At 45.2% G+C, this 20,078-nt stretch overlaps 1 protein-coding gene across 1 annotated transcript in view; it reads left to right on the top strand.

Moving 5' to 3' along the window:
• The first annotated feature begins 524 nt into the window (after window positions 1-524).
• The window catches only part of edar (ectodysplasin A receptor), a 50,006-nt gene continuing 30,452 nt past the window's right edge, over window positions 525-20,078 (top strand). Inside the window, exons 1-3 of the mRNA XM_085999026.1 lie at window positions 525-575; window positions 5,772-5,897; window positions 13,156-13,337. Of these exons, the coding sequence (XP_085855152.1) occupies window positions 525-575; window positions 5,772-5,897; window positions 13,156-13,337 (359 nt within the window). The remainder of the gene's footprint in view (window positions 576-5,771; window positions 5,898-13,155; window positions 13,338-20,078) is intronic.

Below are 20,078 nucleotides of genomic sequence, written 5' to 3'. Positions count from 1 at the left end.
TGTTGTTTCACCGCTGCTGTCATTGTGCTCTCCTATATATTACAAAGATGGCAATGTGTCTCCAAAGACATGTGAGATCTTCTTGCTCATATTTATGACCAGCCTACCCAACAGTACCAATCTACTCTGACGACAGAAAAAATGGAAAAAAGAGCACTTTCGAAGATTTTAATGCTGTTCTTAATGAATGTTACAGTACAACTAAACTTGGTTCATTAATAACACAACTTTCCCTCGAGCATGTCACATTTTGTAGACACATTTGTTGAAGTAGAGTTTGAGAGATGGAAAAAAAGCAGTAATACGTTTTTTTAAATGACACAGTTAAAGGTAGAGAAATGCATTCCTACAGGTTTAAAAAATCTTATTTTTTTCCCTTTCTGTACAAATGCACCCAGACCAACCTGCTCAATTACCATAGAAAGATTAATAGAATGCTGTTATATTTTCAAGTATAAAGGGATTAAAGAGGCTCTTTTATTTCTATATTTTTATGGATGTGTTGCAGGCCAACAAATAGAAAGATGTCACATCACAGGAAACCTCTGCGGACTCATGTTTTTCCTTTTGTATTGGTAAGTATGGAAGCTAAATTTAGATATGTTGGAATGAGAATGACATTGGCTGCCATGCAATAGTTTGTGGCATATGTATTTTGTGTCCTCGACTTCCAAAGAATAATTAGACTGTGAATTCAATTATTCAGATGTAATTGATAACAAATGGAAAATGAATTTCTTTGTAAATTAAACATTGAAGATCTTAAATTAAAGCATTTGCAAAACTAAAACCAAATCTCCAATTTGGATAGCTGGTTTGCGAGAGTCTCTCTGAGAGCTTCAGTGAATGTGGTCACACTCCCTCGAGTTATACAGATTGGAAAACACACGTGTTCAGAAGTAGACCACCAAAATTACCCCGCCACTGTACATAAAATCTACCCCTTATTTTGAGAGTAAGACAACCTGAACACAAAATGGGGTGAAATTGGTCTTTGCCAGTAGCACGAAACAGGCTCGTAGTGAATCGGCAGCCCGTTTTACAGCGTGCACAATTTTCTTTTCCGCTGAAGTCTGTGAAGGAGAAATTCGGACACGGTGTAAAATAGGTTGGCGATCCACTATGAGCCTGTTTCGTGCTACTGGGAAAGACCAATTTCAACCCCAAAGTGACTGGAAAGTTTGCAAAATTTTCCAATCTGCAGCGTGACCTAAAAGAGCTCAATCTGGGTCAGTTTGATTTCTGAATTCAGTTTATCTTATATCCCTATGGCCGTACTACATAATGGAAAAGTTATGAATTCACACTCCCAGTGCAGTACTGCACCTGCCAGAAGCACATATCAGGCATGGACGTCAGTGGGCCCCACATAATTTTTCTTAATGGACGGAAAATCCTGCAAGTCCTGCTGACCTCTGTGCCTGCCAGAATTCTCCATAAACACTGACAAAGTTACATGCTGGGAACATAAGTTTGCAAAAAATATCCTTTAAATGCCCAGCAAAACAATAGTTTGATTTAATGCTGCACAAATTCCATTATTCATAAGGATCCTGGCCTTGCAGCTCCCTACAAACCCTGATTTCTCTCCCTTTCTGCACTACAATTACCTGTGCCTATTTTAACTTGCAGACAAATCTCAAACGATAACTTTCCCTGTAATTCTATCTAACTAATCCTGATCTCTGCAGGCCAATCATTACCACCGTCATTGCCACTTGGCAGTTTTCCAGGACTTTGATGAGCTGGAATTATTAATGTCCTTTAGGGAAGGAAATCTGCCGTCCTTACCTGGTCTAGCCTATATGTGACTCCAGACCCAATGTGGTTGACTCTTAACTGCCCTCTGAAATGGCCTAGCAAGCCACTCAGTTGTAACAAACCGCTAGAAAACACAATAATAAGAATGAAACCGGACGGACCACCCGGCATCGAACTCGGCACCAGCTACAGACACGGCAACGGCACACCCAGCCCAGTCGACCCTGCAAAGTCCTCCTCACCAACATCTGGGGACTTGTGCCAAAATTGGGAGAGCTGTCCCACAGACTAGTCAAGCAACAGCCTGACATAGTCATACTCACAGAATCATACCTTTCAGCCAATGTCCCAAACTCCTCCATCCCACCGGCAGGACAGACCCACCAGGGGTGGCGGCACAGTGGTATACAGTTGGGAAGGAGTGGCCCTGGGAGTCCTCAACATTGACTCTGGACCTGATGAAGTCCCATAGTTTCAGGTCAAGCACGGGCAAGCAAACCTCCTGCTGATTACCACCTACCGCCCTCCCTCAGCTGATGAATCAGTACTCCTCCATGTTGAACACCACTTGGAATAAGCACGGAGTGTAGCAAGAGCACAGAATATACTCTGGGTGAGGGACTTCAATGTCCATCACCAAGAGTGGCTCTCTAGCACCACTACTGACCGAGCTGGCCGAGTCCTGAAGGACATAACTGCCAGTCTGGGCCTGCGGCAGGTGGTGAGAGAACCAACACAAGGGAAAGACCTACTTGACCTCGTCCTCACCAATCTACCTGTCGCAGATGCATCTGTCCATGATAGTATTAGTAGCAGTGACCACCGCACAGTTATTGTGGAGACAAAGTCCCGTCTTCACACTGAGGACACCCTCCATCGTGTTGTGTGGCACTACCACCGTGCTAAATGGGATAGATTCAGAACAGATCGAGCAGCTCAAAACTGAGCATCCATGAGGCACTGTGGGCAATCAGCAGCAGCAGAAATGTATTCCACCACAATCTGTAACCTCATGGCCTGGCATATCCCTCACTCTACCATTACCATCAAGCCAGGGGACCAACCATCATTCAATAATGAGTGTAGAAGGGCATGCCAGGAGCAGCACCAGGCGTATCTAAAAATGAGGTGCCAATCTGGGGAAGCTGCAACACAGGACTACATGAATGCTAAAAAGCGGAAGCAGCATGCTATAGACAGGGCTAAGCGATCCCACAATCAACGGATCAGATCAAAGCTCTGCAGTCCTGCCACATCCTGTCATGAATGGTGGTGGACCATTAAACAACTAACGGGTGGAGGACGCTCCATGAATATCCACATCCTCAATGATGGTGGAGCCCAGCACATGAGTGCAAAGACAAGGCTGAAGCGTTTGCAACTATCTTCAGCCAGAGGTGCCGAGTGGATGACCCATATCGGCCTAATCCTGAGGTCCCCACCATCACAGAAGCCAATCTTCAGCCAATTCGATTCACTCCACGTAACATCAAGAAAAGGCAGAGCGCACTGGATTCAGCAAAGGCTATGAGCCCTGACTGCATCCCAGATATCATGCTGAAGATATATGCTCCAGCTCTAGCCAAGCTGTTCCAGTACAGCTACAACACTGGCATCTATCCGACAATGTGGAAAACTGCCCAAGTATGTCCTGCCACAAAAAGCAGGACAAATCCAATCCAGCCAATTACCGCCCCATCAGTCTACTCTCAATCATCAGCAAAGTGATGGAAGGTGTCAGCGACAGTGCTATCAAGCGGCACTCACTCACCAATAACCTGCTCACTGATGCCCAGTTTGGGTTCCGCCAAGACCACTCGGCTCCTGACCTCATTACAGCCTTGGTCCAAACATGGGCAAAGGAGCTGAATTCCAGAGGTGAGGTGAGAATGACTGCCCCTGACATCAAGGCAGCATTTGACCGAGTCTGGCATCAAGGAGCCCTAGTAAAACTGAAGTCAATGGCAATCAGGGGGAAAACTCTCCACTGGCTGGAGTCATACCTAGCACAAAGGAAGATGGTTGTAGTAGTTGAAGGTCAATCATCACAGCCCCAGGACATCGCTGCAGGAGTTCCTCAGGGCAGTGTAGTAGGCCCAACCATCTTCAGCTGCTTCGTCAATGCCCTTCCCTCCAACATAAGGTCAGAAATGGGGATGTTCGCTGATGACTGCACAGTGTTCAGTGCCATTCACAACTCCTCAGATAATGAAGCAGTCCATGCCCGCATGCAACAAGACCTGGACGACATTCAGGCTTGGGCTGATAAGTGGCAGGCAACATTCGCGCCACAGAAGTGCCAGGCAATGACTATCTCCAACAAGCGAGAGTGTAACCACCGCCCCTTGACATTCAACAGCATTACTGTCACCGAATCCCCTACCATCAACATCCTGGGGGTCACCATTGACCAGAAACTTAACTGGATCAGCCACATAAATACTGTGGCAACAGGACCAGATCAGAGGCTAGGTATTCTGAGACGAGTGCCTCACCTCCTGACTCCCCAAAGCCTTTCCACCATCTACAAGGCACAAGTAAGGAGTGTGATGGAATACTCTCCACTTGCCTGGATGAGTGCAGCTCCAACAACACTCAAGAAACTCGACACCATCCAGGACAAAGCAGCCCGCTTGATTGGCACCCCATCCACCCCTTAAACATTCCCTCCCTCCACCACCGGCGCACCGTGGCTGCAGTGTGTACCATCTACAAGATGCACTGCAGCAACTCGCCAAGGCTTCTTCAGCAGCACCTCCCAAACCCGCAACCTCTTCCACCTAGAAGGACAAGGGCAGCAGGCAAATGGGAACACCACCACCTCCAAGTTCCCCTCCAAGTCACACACCATCCAGACTTAGAAGTATATCGCTGATCCTTCACCGTCGCTGGGTCAAAATCCTGGAACTCCCTCCCTAACAGCACTGTGGGAGTACCTTTACCACATGGACTGCAGCGGTTCAAGACAGTGGCTCACCATCACCTTCTCAAGGGCAGTTAGGGATGGGCAATAAATGCTGGCCTTGCCAGCAATGCCCACATCCCATAAATGAATAAAATAAAAATTGTCATATAATTTTACCAATCTCATAGCAAAAATATTTTTTTAATAAAAGCAAAACTTTTCAAAACCATGCACCAAAAAAGAAACATGTGGTGTAAATAGAATACATTATGATTTATATTCCATAATTTTTATTTAGATGGGTTTAATTGAGAAAAGGTGACCTTCTGGTTTCCCCTGACAGTAGGCCACCCTTTAAATAGTTGTGTATTTGGCAAATAAGCTGTCATGAAAAGGACAGTTTTTATGTTTTTACAGATCTGCAAGATCTAACTTGATCTGATATTCCTTTAGAATGTTTTCCTATGTTAAAGGCACTATATTAATGCAAGTTAAAAACATGCATCTGTCTTTGTTGCCATGAGAAAGCAGTGCTGTGTGTCATTATCATCACAATGGTATAATGATGTTTTTGAGGTGCGATCATCATTTTGACACAATTTCCATCATCGTATAATTTATTTTGCAATGCCCTTTAAAAATATCCAGCAAACTCTCAAGTAGAACCATTGACTTTTTCCACCCTAGACATAGCCATCAGAAGATATTTACAACAGAAACTCTGGAATCTCAACCAGTCATTTATAGCTAGGATTATAGTTGTACTAATGCACAAATAACAGGGTGAACCGAGCCTGTGCCAGAATTCAAGTCTATTCCTTGAGGCAAATGTTTTACCAAAGTCTCACTTGTCTGCAGATTACAGATAATGTCTGTTTTAAGCCAAAGTGCTTTGTGCCTTCAGAAGTGGAGACAAGTATAAATATAACTGGCACTATTAATCTACCATAACAATGGGTATTAATCCAGCACTAGCTATGGGGAAATTCTTTTATTTTATTTCTTAAAGTTTACTTGCTCGTGGAAATAAATACTTAAATTAATGATAATATTTTGGTAATGGGAACATTTAGCAATCTATTAATGATCTATCCTTGAATGTCAGGTATCCTTAATCTCTTCAGTTATTGCTGACTACGCCTCACAATGCGGGGAAAATGAGTACTTTAATCAGACCACTGGTGCTTGCCATGCCTGTCCTCAGTGTCAGTCAGGTGAAGAACCTGTTTCGGTAAGTTGCATTTAGAAAAAGATAAAGTTTTTTTTATGACTAATTTTTTAAGTCTCATACACTGACAATCACAGTATCAGTAGACTTCAGAATGTTTCCGTAAAAATATTATTTTGCATTAGGTAAAACAGGGTAATAAACAATCTGTAAATTGTGAGATCCTACTCTGCTATAGAGTCTCACTTGACGGAACCACAAATCAGTGAGTCGAATGCAGGGGTCAGTGCACCCGATTTACGCTGCTCCTGATTTTTTCAGCCATTGATTATTTGATCTGTGCTCCCATCAACTGAGAATGGAATGGAGTCTCACAAGTTATGGGGTTATTGTTAAATTGGATTAAAGTTATGTTATGAACAGTGATTTCTACAGTTGTTTTCATATTGCACACTTCCAACCTCAGCATCACAGATATAAATTCGGGGTCAGATTTACACTTTGGAATCATGATCCCTTGGACTACATTTGGTACCAAAACTCATCAACTAAGAAGCCATCAGTGATTTCCTTTTCCCTAAAACTTGACAACAGATGCTAACACACCTTTTGACCTCTGGTATTGTGCAACTGCCATCAGTAATTAGCTATTTGAGTCTAAAGATAATGATACAACTGACCCAACAGCACAGGTCCCTGGCTTCAACCTCCCTCAAAGACAGGGGACAGCGCTCAACCGAATCCGCACAGGGCATGGTTGATGCGGACACCTGCTCCACAAGTGGATGATGAGGGTTGACCGGAAGTGCGACCATGGAACACATCACATCAACCTGCCCACTAAGATCAGTTGCGGGAGGCAACTCATTTCTGCACTCGGCATCTCAGGATCTAGCCAAACTAGACATCCCATTGTAAGTTTTTCAGAACACCTTTGATAAGGTGCCACATAATAGGCTATAGACTACTTAATAAGAATCCCTGGCCCAAGACCGCACAAAGTGGAGGAGAAGCATCCGGGAAGGTGCCGAACACCTCGAGTCTTTTCGCCAGGAGCAAGCGGAAGCCAAGCGCAGGCAGCGCAAGGAGCGCACGTCAACCCAAGCACCCCACCCACCCACCCCTTCAGCCACCATCTGCCCCACCTGTGACAGAGTCTGTAGGTCCCGCATTGGACTCATCAATCACCTGCGAACTCATTTTTAATGTGGAAGCAAGTCATCCTCGGTTCCGAGGGACTGCCTAAGAAGAAGAAGAAGGACTTAATAAGATAGAGTCCTGTGGGATCAGCAGACAGATTTTGAGTTGGATAAGGAATTGGTTGTATTTTTGTAGCAAGAAGGTAGTTATTAATTGTAAAGTTTCTGCGTGGGGCTGGTTACTATTGTAGTCCCACAGGAATTGGTGTTAGAACCTTTGCTCTTCACCATCTTTATTGATGCTCTGGATGAAGGCATCGGGGGAACTGTCCACAAGTTTGCGGATGCTATAGGGTTGCAAGCTTTAGGCTGTTGAGTGGGAGAAAGACCTAGATGTTATGTACATAAATCTATGAAGGTCCACGGCCAGTGCTGTGAGACTAATGCAAAAGCAAATAGTGTTAAGATGTACTGCCTGGAGAATTAAATACAAAACAACTACTATATTGTCTTTGTATAAGACTTTGTTTAGGCCTCATTTAGAATACCAGTTTTGGTCCCCTCACATAGTGGGTGATATAGAGGCATTAGAAAAGATTCCGAGGAGGGCCATTAGATTGATACCTAGTTTAAAGGCCCTCAGTTACCACAATAGATGAGAAGCCTAGAATTTGATGAAATTTGATTGAGGTTTTTTAAATAAATGGATTAGATTTGGTCCATGTGCATGGCTGTTTGAGTTAGATCTCTTAAAGAGAATAAAGGGACATGAGTATAATTTACATCAGCATAGAACTAGGTTAGAGGAGGTATTTCTTTTAGCAGAGTGTTGTCGACCTCTGGAACAATTTGTTGGCATGTGCAGCCAGTGCCGATTCACTGAAAACATTCAAAAGTGAACTGGACCAGTTCCTGACTATATATAAAAGGTAGGTGGGGTATTGGGCTCCTGGAACTTGTCTGATTGCCTTTGGTACTTGGAGAGAAATTTTGCAGTATTTTTTTCTAAATTGCCCTCGGGGTTTTTCCTCTTTTTTTGCCTCTCCCAGGAGATGCATGCTGGTTTTTGGTAGGCGGTGGGGGAAAAGATACTGTCATAAGTTGCACCATGACCGTGTGGGACGGTCTTGATGGATCAGTTGGTCTTTCCTGTTCTTTGTTTTGGTATGTTTGTATATTGTGGTGGTTTTCTATTTAATGTAATATGAGTGGAATGTGGTGAACCTCTACTGGTATAGATTTTATTTTACTTTCAATGTTTAGGACCTGCTTCCCTTGCCTCTTGCCGTGTCTGTCACCATCTCTTAGACTAGAAAGTATGTATTTTTCATGTTTTCCAGTTTGCAAGTACTGCTTTTGAGCTGACCACAAGGAAATGTGTCGTATCTATTGAAGTGACTCGCTCCTTAAAATGTTCTTTCATGCTGTTGGGAAATGCTGAACCTCCTCTCAACCCTTCCATCTGGCCAGATCAGAAAATTGCCAGGCATATTGCCTTTTTACGTAGGAACAACTGGCCATGGTTCTATTTTACCATTCACTGTTTGAAATGTTAACTATCATTGTAATTATGAAGATCATCAGTGGTAGCTGGCCACATTTATAACCTAACAAGCTAGAGCCACGTTACAATTAAATATAATTGTACTCCAAGATTGGAATCATTATAATGATTTCCAGGTTTGAATTTTTATCACATTTCTGGGTTTTTTAGTATTCACTAATGCAAGTTTCTGATTATACTCTTCAAAAAAACTATCTGAAAGTTTTTCAGGCTACAATTTCTGGTCAGTACAGGTAGACTATCCTTTATCCGAAAACCTCGGGACCAGCCGAGTTTCAGATAAAGGAGAATTTCGGATTTCGGAAGGTGGGTCGGCGGGGGTCCGCGGGGGGGTCGGCGGGGGGTCGTGCGCACGACTTACGCTGACGCTCAGCGTAATCAGTCGGGGTCGGCGGGGGTCGGGGCCGGCGGGGTACGCGGGGGGGGGGGTCGGCGGTGGTCGGGGTACGCGGGGGGAGGGGGGTCGGCGGTTGTCGGGGCTGGCGGGGTCCGCGGGGGGGTCGGCGGTTGTCGGGGCTGGCGGGGTCGGCGGTTGTCGGGGCCGGCGGGGTCCGCGGGGGGGTCGGCGGTTGTCGGGGCCGGCGGGGTCCGCGGGGGGGTCGGCGGCTGGCGGGGTCCGCGGGGGGGTCGGCGGTTGTCGGGGCTGGCGGGGTCGGCGGTTGTCGGGGCTGGCGGGGTCGGCGGTTGTCGGCGGCTGGCGGGGTCGGCGGTTGTCGGGGCTGGCGGGGTCCGCGGGGGCGTCGGCGGTTGTCGGGGCTGGCGGGGTCGGCGGTTGTCGGGGCCGGCGGGGTCCGCGGGGGGGTCGGCGGTTGTCGGGGCTGGCGGGGTCGGCGGCTGGCGGGGTTGGCGGTTGTCGGGGCTGGCGGGGGGGTCGGCGGGGGGTTGTGCGCACGACTTACCCTTTATCCGAACTTCCGCAACCGGAGCCCTCTAAAAACCGAAGGTTTTTAGAGGGTTTCGGTTTTCGGAAGTCCGGATAAAGGGTAGTCTACCTGTACTATAGAAAGCAGAATGAAATGCGGTGTTAGTGTTTTGGTTATAAGAACAAGGACTGTATTGTCCGAAATTGGAAAAGCTTGTGTAGAACTCAGGGTGTTTTCTTTAAGAAGTCCAATCCGAAACTAGGGTCCTAAATCTAAACAAAGGAAACTATGAAGGTATGAGGAGTGAGTTGGCTATGATTGATTGGGGAGCTTCATTAAAAGGCATGATGGTGGATAGGCAATGACTAACATTTAAGGAACGAATGCATGAATTGCAACAGTTATACATTCCTTTCTGGCGCAAAAACACAAGGAAAAGCGGCCCAACCATGGCTAACAAAAGAAATTAAGGATAGTATTAAATCCAAAGAGGAATCCTATAAAGTTGCCAGAAAACGTAGCAAGCCTGAGGATTGGGAGCAGTTCAGAGTTCAGCAAAAAAGGACCAAGAGATTGATTAAGAGGGGAAAAATAGAGAATGAGAGTAAACTTGCAAGGAACATAAAAGCGGACTGTAACAGCATCTACAAGTATGTAAAAAGAAAAAGATTGGTGAAGACAAATGTAGGTCCCTTACAGTCAGAAACTGGAGAATTTATAATGGGGAACAAGGAAATGGCAGAGCAATTAAACAAATACTTTGGTTCTGTCTTCACAGAAGAGGACACAAATAACTTCCCAGAAATGCTAGGGAACCAAGGGTCTAATGAGAAGGAGGAATTAAAGGAAATTAGTATTAGTAAAAAAATAGTGCTGGAGAAATTAATGAGACTGAAAGCCAATAAATCCCATGGGCCTGATAATCTGCATCCCAGAGTACTAAAAGAGGTAGCCATGGAAATAGTGGATGCGTTGGTTGTCATCTTCCAAAATTCTATAGATTATGGCACAGTTCCTGCAGATTGGAGGGTGGCAAATGTAACCCCACTGTTTAAAAAAGGAGGGAGAGAGAAAACAGGGAACTACAGACCGGTTAGCCTAACATCAGTAGTAGGGAAAATGCTAGAGTCTATTATAAAGGATGTGATAACACGTCACTGAGAAAATAGCAATGGGATTAACCAAAATCAACATACATTTATGAAAGGGAAAGCGTGTTTGACAAACCTACTGGAGTTTTTTGAGGATATAACTGGTAGAATAGATAAGGGAGAACCAGTGGATGTGGTGTATTTGGATTTTCAGAAGGCCTTTGATAAAGTCCCACATAAGAGGTTAGTGTGCAAAATTAAAACACATGGGATTGGGGGTAATATACTGGCATGGATTGAAAATTGGTTAACAGACAGGAAACAGAGAGTAGGAATAAATGGGTCTTTTTCAGGGTGGCAGGCAGTGACTAGTGGGGTACCGCAGGGACCAGTGCTTGGGCCCCAGCTATTCACAATATACATCAATGATTTGGATGAGGGAACCAAATGTAATATTTCCAAGTTTGCTGACGACAAGAAACTAGGTGGGATTGTGAGTTCTGAGGAAGATGCAAGGCGGCTTCAAGGTGATTTAGACAAGTTGAGTGAGTGGGCAAATACATGGCAGATGCAGTATAACGTGGATAAATGTGAAGTTATCCACTTCGGTAGGAAATACAGAAAAGCAGAGTATTATTTAAATGGTGATAATTTGGGATCTGGGTGTCCTTGTACACCAGTCACTGAAAGCTAACATGCAGGTGCAGCAAGCAGTTAGGAAGGCAAATGGTATGTTGGCCTTCATTGCAAGAGGATTTGAGTACAGGAGCATGGATGTCTTGCTACAGTTATACAGGGCCTTGGTGAGACCACACCTGGAGTACTGTGTGCCGTTTTGGTCTCCTTACCTAAGAAAGGATATACTTGCCATAGAGGGAGTGCAGCGAAGGTTCACCAGACTGATTCCTGGGATGGCAGGACTGTTGTATGAGGAGAGATTGGGTCGACTAGGCCTGTATTCACTAGAGTTTAGAAGAATGAGCGGGGATCTCATTGAAACGTATAAAATTCTGACAGGGCTAGACAGACTGGCTGGGGGGTCTAGAACAAGGAGTCACAGTCTCAGGATACGGGGTTGGACATTTAGGACTGAGATGAGGAGAAATTTCTTCACTCAGAGGGTGGTGGACCTGTGGAATTCTCTACCACAGAAGGCTGTGGCGGTCAAGTCACTGAATATATTTAAGAAGGAGATAGATAGATTTCTAGACACAAAAGGCATCAAGGGGTATGGGGAGAGAGCGGGAATATGGTATTGAGATGGAGGATCAACCACGATCATATTGAATGGCGGAGCAGGCTCAAAGGGCCGAATGGCCTACTCCTGCTCCTATTTTACTATGTTTCTTTGCCACTTTTCTGCCAACCTGACCAGTCCATTGATATTTTCCTGCAGCCTACAGCTTTCTTCCTCACTATCAACCACACGACCAATTTTTGTATCATCTGCAAACTTCTTAATCATGTCCCCTACATTGAAGTATAAATCATTGATATATATACCACAATCATTGATATATACAGAAAGGAAAAGTAAGAAAAATATTTAAATTTAAAATTTGACAGTTTTTAAATCTCCTAAAATAATTCACAACCTGAAGGAATGAGACTACACACTTATAATAGTTCATTTTCAGTGCCAGAAAGGTTAATTGACAATCATTAACACTTATTATGTCGGTAAAAGGGTACTTATGCTTGTAATTACTAACCTTAAATATTTGCAGCGGGTTTAGTTCATATCTACCGTGCTAATAATGCAACTGTATGACATTCAATGGATGTCAACGATGAGGCATACAGCAAAGTGCCGTTTTTTCAATACTAACTGTGGAGCGGCACAGCCTGGACACTTTTGGATTATCACATTTAACCCTGCCCCATGCCTGAAGTTGCTGTACCATTTACACATAAATAATGGCGAGCGCCATAAGCCTCACCGTTACTTTGACAGCAAAACTTGGCCCATAGTTTTATTTGCTACTGATGAGGCAAGCAAAAGTGCTAGATCATACTTTTGGAGTGCTGTAGTTAGGAAACTATATGAAACCATATGAATTGTGGCATTATTACGATTCAATAATGTGTAATATAGACCCTGTAGTTTTAATTCTCTCCCTAGCCCACCCCACTTAGCACTAGTACAATATTGCAGCATGTCTCTCACTAACTTGCCTCAGCCCCTAACAGGGCCTGACATCATGGGGCCTTGATTCTGGATTCGTGTGCATCTTTTGGAATGTGAGGTGAGCGAGGGGTGAGGGGAGGGGGGTGTAGAAGTGTCACTTAAAACTTAACTGTGCCACAACTTAAAAATAAATTAAAACAATGTTGAGACAGTGTACCAGAAATGTATTAAAATTAATAAAGAACATGCCTGCATTGGTTCAAATTAAAAATGTCCAGCACCAAATTAAATCATTTTTTAACAGTATAGTACTATACATCTCCCTTAGCACCTCCGTGATGTGGAAAAAAATCAAACTCTTCCTTTCTCAATTTCATAACCATCAATGCCACACACGTAGAATAAGCATGCTATATATTTTACTGGTAAAGTTGATAACCTAATTCTTGCATTGCACTGCTGCAGTGCAGACATATTTCAGTCATATTTTTCAATACAAACCACCTACGGCCTCTAATTCATGTGATTTTCTTTAGAACTGTGGATATGGAGTTAAGGATGAATCCTATGGCTGCCATCCTTGCCAGAATGGCAAATTCTCAAAGGGTGTATATCAGATCTGCAGAAGGCACAAAGATTGTGAGGGTTTCTTTCGAGCCACTGTCTTGACGCCAGGCACTGCAGACACTGATGCAGAATGTGGACCTTGTATCCCAGGGTAAGTATAGTTGATTAAAACTTGCTGTTCTTTCTGGGAACCTAGCAATCCAAACCAGAAAATTATTGGCATCGTTCTAAACTTCTGAGATTCATTATGGAATAAGGAATTTCTGAAAGCCACATTCTTGTCAAGAATTTCACTTGATTTATTAGTCTCGGAGTTAATTTTTTCACCATATATATAGTATATGCATTAAGATTATTCTATTTTTCACATAAGCATGAAATAGTAGTGGGGCGGTGGAAAGAACTAATCCTATTTCAGTATCTTGAAGTATGATTGAAAATGCAAAGTAGGCTACCGCATCGCTATGGTGACCACACAGAGTAATACAGAGGGATGTACGATACATGCTAGGAAAAATACTCCAGAAATTTAAGTTTCAGCTACAAATCATTCTTCTTATAAATTTGGGCAAAATGATAGAGAAACCTTAGCTGCTTAGAGTATTTGATCATATATGTCAAATATTTGTCTTTTCCTCCTGTTCTCATTTCTCGGATTCATAGAAACATAGAAGATAGGAGCAGGAGTAGGCCATTCGGCCCCTCGAGCCTGCTCCACCATTCAATGAGATCATGGCTGATCATCCAAATTCAGTACCCTGTCCCTGCCTTCTCCCCATATCCCTTGATCCCTTTAGCCTTAAGAAATGTATCCAACTCCTTCTTGAATATATTTAATGAACTGGCCTCCACCGCCCTCTGTGGCCAGTTCATGTCCATGTTAAGTTTGCAGCAATCCCAAAATTTGTTATTGATATGATGGAAAACTGAAGGATTGAGGACAATCATCTGATAATATTTGTATTCATTTCTATCAGGGTGAAAGCCAAATTTAGTGTATTTAAAAGTGTACAGCTTCTTCCACTCTTCACATGTGCATTTCAGTGTAGAAATATAAGGAGTATTTGAAATATATGCATACTTGGGATGGTGAAAAACAGCTTGCGTAGATCCTTCCTACTATACTTGATATAGACATTTCCAGTTGGTGCTATTTTAATGCCAATGGTACCCTAATAAATGGGTGACCATTGGCAGCAAAACAATGCTATTTGGAAAATCTAAGCCCATGAGATCTATCTCAGGGATGACCCAGGAAATAACGGGTGTGAAATTTGTCTAGGGCAATAGCACAAAATTGGCAGCCCGTTTTACACTCCGCCCAATTTTCTTTTTCAATCAGGCTGCTGATGTGATATTGCCATTTTATCTTCCGCCCAAGACATATTTCACCTCCAATTGGATAGGTAATAGTTATGTGCTTTTATTATTCTTAAAATACATAAATTTATACTATTTGGCTTGATATAGATCAAAAATAGCAGATTTTTTTAAAGTATTTTTTCAGATTTAAGAATCTAAGGCAGTCGGTTGAGAGAAAATCATATGTAGAGACCGTGGCCAAGAAATTCGACTTCCGCTCAAAACAAGCGCGAAGTTGGCATCCGCCTGCCAGTTTGTGCTGGTATGAGGCACGAGTCGTACCTTTACCAACATCTCCGATTTTTTTTTTTGATTATTAAAATTGATGTTGACATTTTAGGAGAAAACACAGACAATGCTATTGTATCTAATGTATGGGTGACTTACAACATATAGAACACTAGCATAGATTTTCTAATCGATTACACCCGATTAACAGGCATAAGATGGCCAGAATTAATCAGGAAAGTAGGTGAAGATCCATTACAGCAGATTTCTGTCCATTTAGTGTCCCATCCAATTTCCCAGTCATGTTTTGTGCTGGCATCAGAATCACCTGCCGGTGTACAGTTAATTAGATTAAAATCAGCCTCTGATGTTATATAGATGCCCATGAGATTTCTTGGCTTTAGTGCCACTATAGCGCTTAGTCATGTACCCTTGTATAAAATGGGCTTCCAGGGCTATCAGGGTGAGCTGATTCTGGATGTGCACTAAAGATTTATAGCAATATTTTCTGAATCTGGCTCCACATGTTCCTTAAAAAATGTTTTTACTTACCTTTTTGGTGCCAGCCACTTGTGAGGCTGCATCCACGTCCAGAAAACCAGAATGGAGCAGGCCCAATGCCTGTTATGCTCAGGGCAGCCCAATTTCTCATAGGGGACCTAAAACAGGCGTATTAGCATATGTTTTAGGTGGCCGCCACGAATACCTGAAAATCGTTCTGGGCCAATATGGCATTAGACATATTTCAGGTGCTCTTGTGAAAATGGAACAATGATGACCAATTTCTACCCCAATCAGGCAAGTATTAACAACGTTTGGCAAAGTACCACATAATAAACTTATTAGCAAAATTAAAGTCCATGGGATTAAGGGGACAGTGGCAGCATGGATACAAGATTGGCTAAGAGACAGAAAGCAGAGAATAGTGTTGAACGGTTGTTTTTCAGACTGGAGGGTAGTATACAGTGGTGTTCCCCAGGTATTAGGACCACTGCTGTTTTTGATATAGATTAATGGCCTGGACTTGGGTATATAGGGCATAATCCCAAAGTTTTCAGATGATACGAAACTCTGAAATGTAGCAAACAATGACGAGGATAGTAACAGACTTCAGGAGGACATGGGCAGGCTGATGAAATGGGCGGACACGTGGCAGATGAAATTTAACGCAGAAAAGTGCGAAATGATACATTTAGGTAGGAAGAACAAGGAGATGCAATATAAACTAAAGGGTACAATTCTAAAGCGGGTGCATGAACAGAGAGACCTGAGGGTATATGTGCACAAATCGTTGAAGGTGGCAGGGCAGGTTGAGAAAGCAGTTAAAAAAGCATACGGGATCCTGGGCTTCATAAATAGAGGCATAGAGTACAAAAGCAAGGAAGTTATGATGAACCTTTATAAAACACTGGTTCAGCCTCAACTGGAGTATTCTGTCCAATTCTGGGCACTGCACTTTAGGAAGGATGTGAAGACCTTAAAGATTTACAAGAATGGTTCCAGGGATGAGGGACTTCAGTTACATGGATAAACTGGAGAAGCTGGGTGTAATGATCAGTAACATGTCATTCTAGAATGGTACACTAGGTGGAGCTGTATGTTTAGTAGTGGGCTACCCACAAGGCAGTAGTCAAGATGGATGCCTGTATACTAGTCCACATGGCTGAATAAATGACTAGCACAAGCTAGCTGTTCATAATGAAAACGTCTATTTATTTATGAAAATAACATGGTACCAGGATTGGTAATATCTGCTGAATATTGTGAAATGCGACATGGAGAATTTGAAGCCACCGGAGGGTTTGAAACTCACGGGGAATGTCGACTGCAATTGGCGGACTTTCAAACAACAATTCGAACTCTACATTGCTGCCATCGGGTTCGGTACGAAGCCAGACGCAAGGAAAATAGCGTTACTGCTCACGGTTGCAGGCCCGCAGGCGATAGAGGTATTTAATATGTTTGTATTTGATCAAGAGGAGGACAGAGAAAAGATGGACGATGTGCTAAAGAAGTTTGATACACATTGTTCTCCCAAAAAGAACGAGACCTATGAGAGGTACGTGTTCAATTCACGGACACAGCAGCAAAATGAGACTTTTGATAGCTTTGTGACCGATCTGAAACTGAAAGCACAGACATGTAATTTCTCTGAACTGAAATCATCCATGATTCGTGACCAGATTGTGTTTGGTATTCATGATAAAAAGGTCAGGGAACATTTGTTGAGAGAAACCAAACTAACATTGGAGGATGCTGTGAAAATATGCCATGCCAGTGAGCTAGCTCAACAGCACGCAAAGAATTTCAGTGAAATTAATAATAATGCGACTGTAGTGAATGACAGTGCTGCTGTCGGTGCTGTGTCCTACAAGGGGAAGAAACGTGGGCAGGACAGAAATGCAAAGCAATCGGAGGATGGAACTTTTAATTGTAAACGCTGTGGTTACCAGCACCAGTCAAGACAATGCCCTGCGTTTGAGAAAATGTGCACAAAATGTGCACGGGCTTTGGGCCTCGAGGGGCCGGCTGTTGATTGGCGCACATGTGCATGCCCACCATCAGCTCCAGCCGTTTGCCGTTGACGCTCCACTGGGGGAGTGGCGGCGACGGATGGCGCAATGTGGGCAAGCTGGCGTATTGGAGGTGCTGGCTGGTGATGTCACACGCTGGCACTCGCCCGGGCACGCACTGCACGATCCGCACCAATCAGCCGAAGGGAGGATCGCTGTGCTGCTGCAGCGCGGCGGGTGTCCTGGCGATGCCTGGCTGAGGCAGCGCGTGTGGCAGCAGTGAGTGCCCCTGTTGCCCTGGTCTGCGCCCGCATCACATCCGCCACTGACTTGACGGCATCAGCCAGCGACTCCATCGCCGGAGGCATCCGTTCCACTACCTCCATCATCATCCGGCCACTCTCGGCATTTGATGCCCCAAACTCCCGCACACTGGTCGCCAGCGACTCGATGGCCTCAGGCATCCGTCCCACCACCTGCATGAGCTCTGTGTGGCGGCGGTCCGAATCCTCGGCCATTTGGTCCAGCTGGCGCGCCTCCTCCGAGGTGAAGCTGGCCGGACTGGAGGCGGGACTCTCCCGCTGGGGAGCAGGGGTCCGAGCTAGGCGACCCTTGGCACGTTGCTGGCACCGAATGTCCGCAGCAACTGCACTCCCCTCCGATCCTTCCCCCCTCTGGGGGGAAGGCCGCGGCCCACCCGCAGCCCTCCTGGGTGGCTGGACGCCACTGGTCCCAGCAGCTGCACTCCCCTCCGAAAGTTGCTCCAGGCTCTCGTCCAGGGAAGACGTGTCCAACACTTCGCCCTCTGCTGCGGGACCTGAGTCCTCCCCTGATGGTCTGGATTGCTCTTCCTCCTCCTCCTCCTGTTCGGAGGGGCTGTCACTGGCAGCTTCAGGGAGCTCTTCGTCACCAGCTGAAAGCAGGAAGGCACAAGAGTAGCTTCAGAGTGAGGAGAGGGCGTCAGCGAGGGAGTCATGACTGGTGGCATTCAGCGCATTGGTGGCACAGTGGCAAAGGAGGTAGCTCAGATGCGCAAGTGCGACGAGAGAGGGCCAAAAGGCGAGGTCCTTACCATTGCCGGGCAGCGGAGGGTCGGCTTCTCCGCACGCTCTGGGCACAATCACGCAGCCTCCCATGAGGCCACTCACGCGCTCCTCCAGGGGAGTGAGCTTCTGGAACTTGGCGCGGCCTCCCCCGGTGATGTCGCGGCACTTGCGATTATTCGCAAGTTTAGCCTACAAGAGAAAGGACGGGCTCTAAGTACGGTGTGTAGCCGTGACGTAGTGTGCACTGCCTCCCATGGTGGAATAGCTTGGCCAGAGTGTAGCCCTGATCTAGTGTGCACTGCCTCTCATGGTGGAATAGCTTGGCCAGTGTGTAAAGTGCAGAATGTGCAATAGATGCTCATGACTGTCCCAAAGCTGCTGGCTGAGGGCTGCCCATTAGGCCTTTCAGGTCCCTTTGCCCATCATGTCAGGTGTACATGCAAGAATGAGGAGGAGAGTGGAAAGGGTACTCACCCTAACAATCCTGGTCAGGTCATTGTATTTCTTCCGACATTGCACCTTGTCCCTGGGGGCATTGCCGTAGGACGACACCCTGGTGGCGATCTCCCTCCAGGCTTTGGTGTAGACGCGGTGGGTGGGATTCCTGCCAGTGTCTGGGAACGAGATCCTGCGCCTCTTCTCCAATGCTGTCAGCATGATATCCCGATCACGCTCTGAGAAGCGCAGGACACGCTCACGGGCCTTCTCATGCGTTGCCATGGCTCCTTGGGCTCAGCAGCAGTGTTGAGGCCTAGTTTGAAAGCTGCAGTGTGCAGGGCGTGGCAGCAGACCAAATCGTCCCTTCCCCCTTTAAGAGCTGGCCGGCGCCACGGGGTCTGCTGTCAATCAAAAAATGACCGCACCCGCGCTGCGCCCCGCCTCGGCGCTATCCCTCTGCACCGCCGGCTTAGCGCCTAAAGATAGTCGTGTAACGCCTCTTTTAGCGCTCCAGCAACCTCTTAGGGCGAAGCAACTCAATTTCGGCGAAGGGGGCGCAACTTTGGGGCGGGCGCTAAAGTCGGGCGGGTGCTAACATTAGCGCCCCAAAACTGGCAAAACTGAATTTCTAGGCCACAGTGTTACAAACAGTAATAGAGAACATTCATCATGGTTGGCCAAAAGGTTCCTGTCCAAAGTACTATCACATCAGGTCAGATTTAAGTGTCGCAAGTGGACTATTACTAAAACAGAACAGAATAGTCATTCCACAGGCTCTACGTCAAGACATGCTCAAAAGGATTCAAGATGGATACCTTGGAATTGAAAAATGCAAAAGGAGAGCAAGAGACACTGTTTATTGGCCTGGCATAAATAAGGACATTGAGAACATGATAGGCGAATGTGAGACATGTCAGAAACACCAAAACAAACAAGCAAAGGAACCAATGATAGTAGCTGACTTACCAACAGCACCATGGCAAAAGGTTGGTATGGACCTCTTTCATTTGAATGGTAAAGACTATCTAATAGTGATTGACTACTATTCTAACTATCCTGAGATGGCGCTGCTCTCAAGCACATCAGCAAGCAGTGTCATAATGCATGTTAAATACATCTTCGCCAGACATGGAATTCCCAGGGTTGCCGTTAGCGACAATGGTCTGTGCTTCAACTGTAAGGAGTGGCAACAGTTTGCAGCACATTATGACTTTCAACACATCACATCCAGTCCTCTGTATGCTCAGTCAAATGGTAAGGCAGAGAAAGGTGTTCAAGTTCTCAAGCAGCTACTGAAGAAAGCAA

This window comes from Somniosus microcephalus, chromosome 10, assembly GCF_052327205.1.
Source record: "Somniosus microcephalus isolate GS21.2 chromosome 10, FLI_Smic_1.0, whole genome shotgun sequence".
Lineage (NCBI taxonomy): Eukaryota > Metazoa > Chordata > Chondrichthyes > Squaliformes > Somniosidae > Somniosus > Somniosus microcephalus.
Note: the sequence above shows the minus strand (reverse complement) of the source record. Positions and strands in the feature narration are given on the sequence as shown.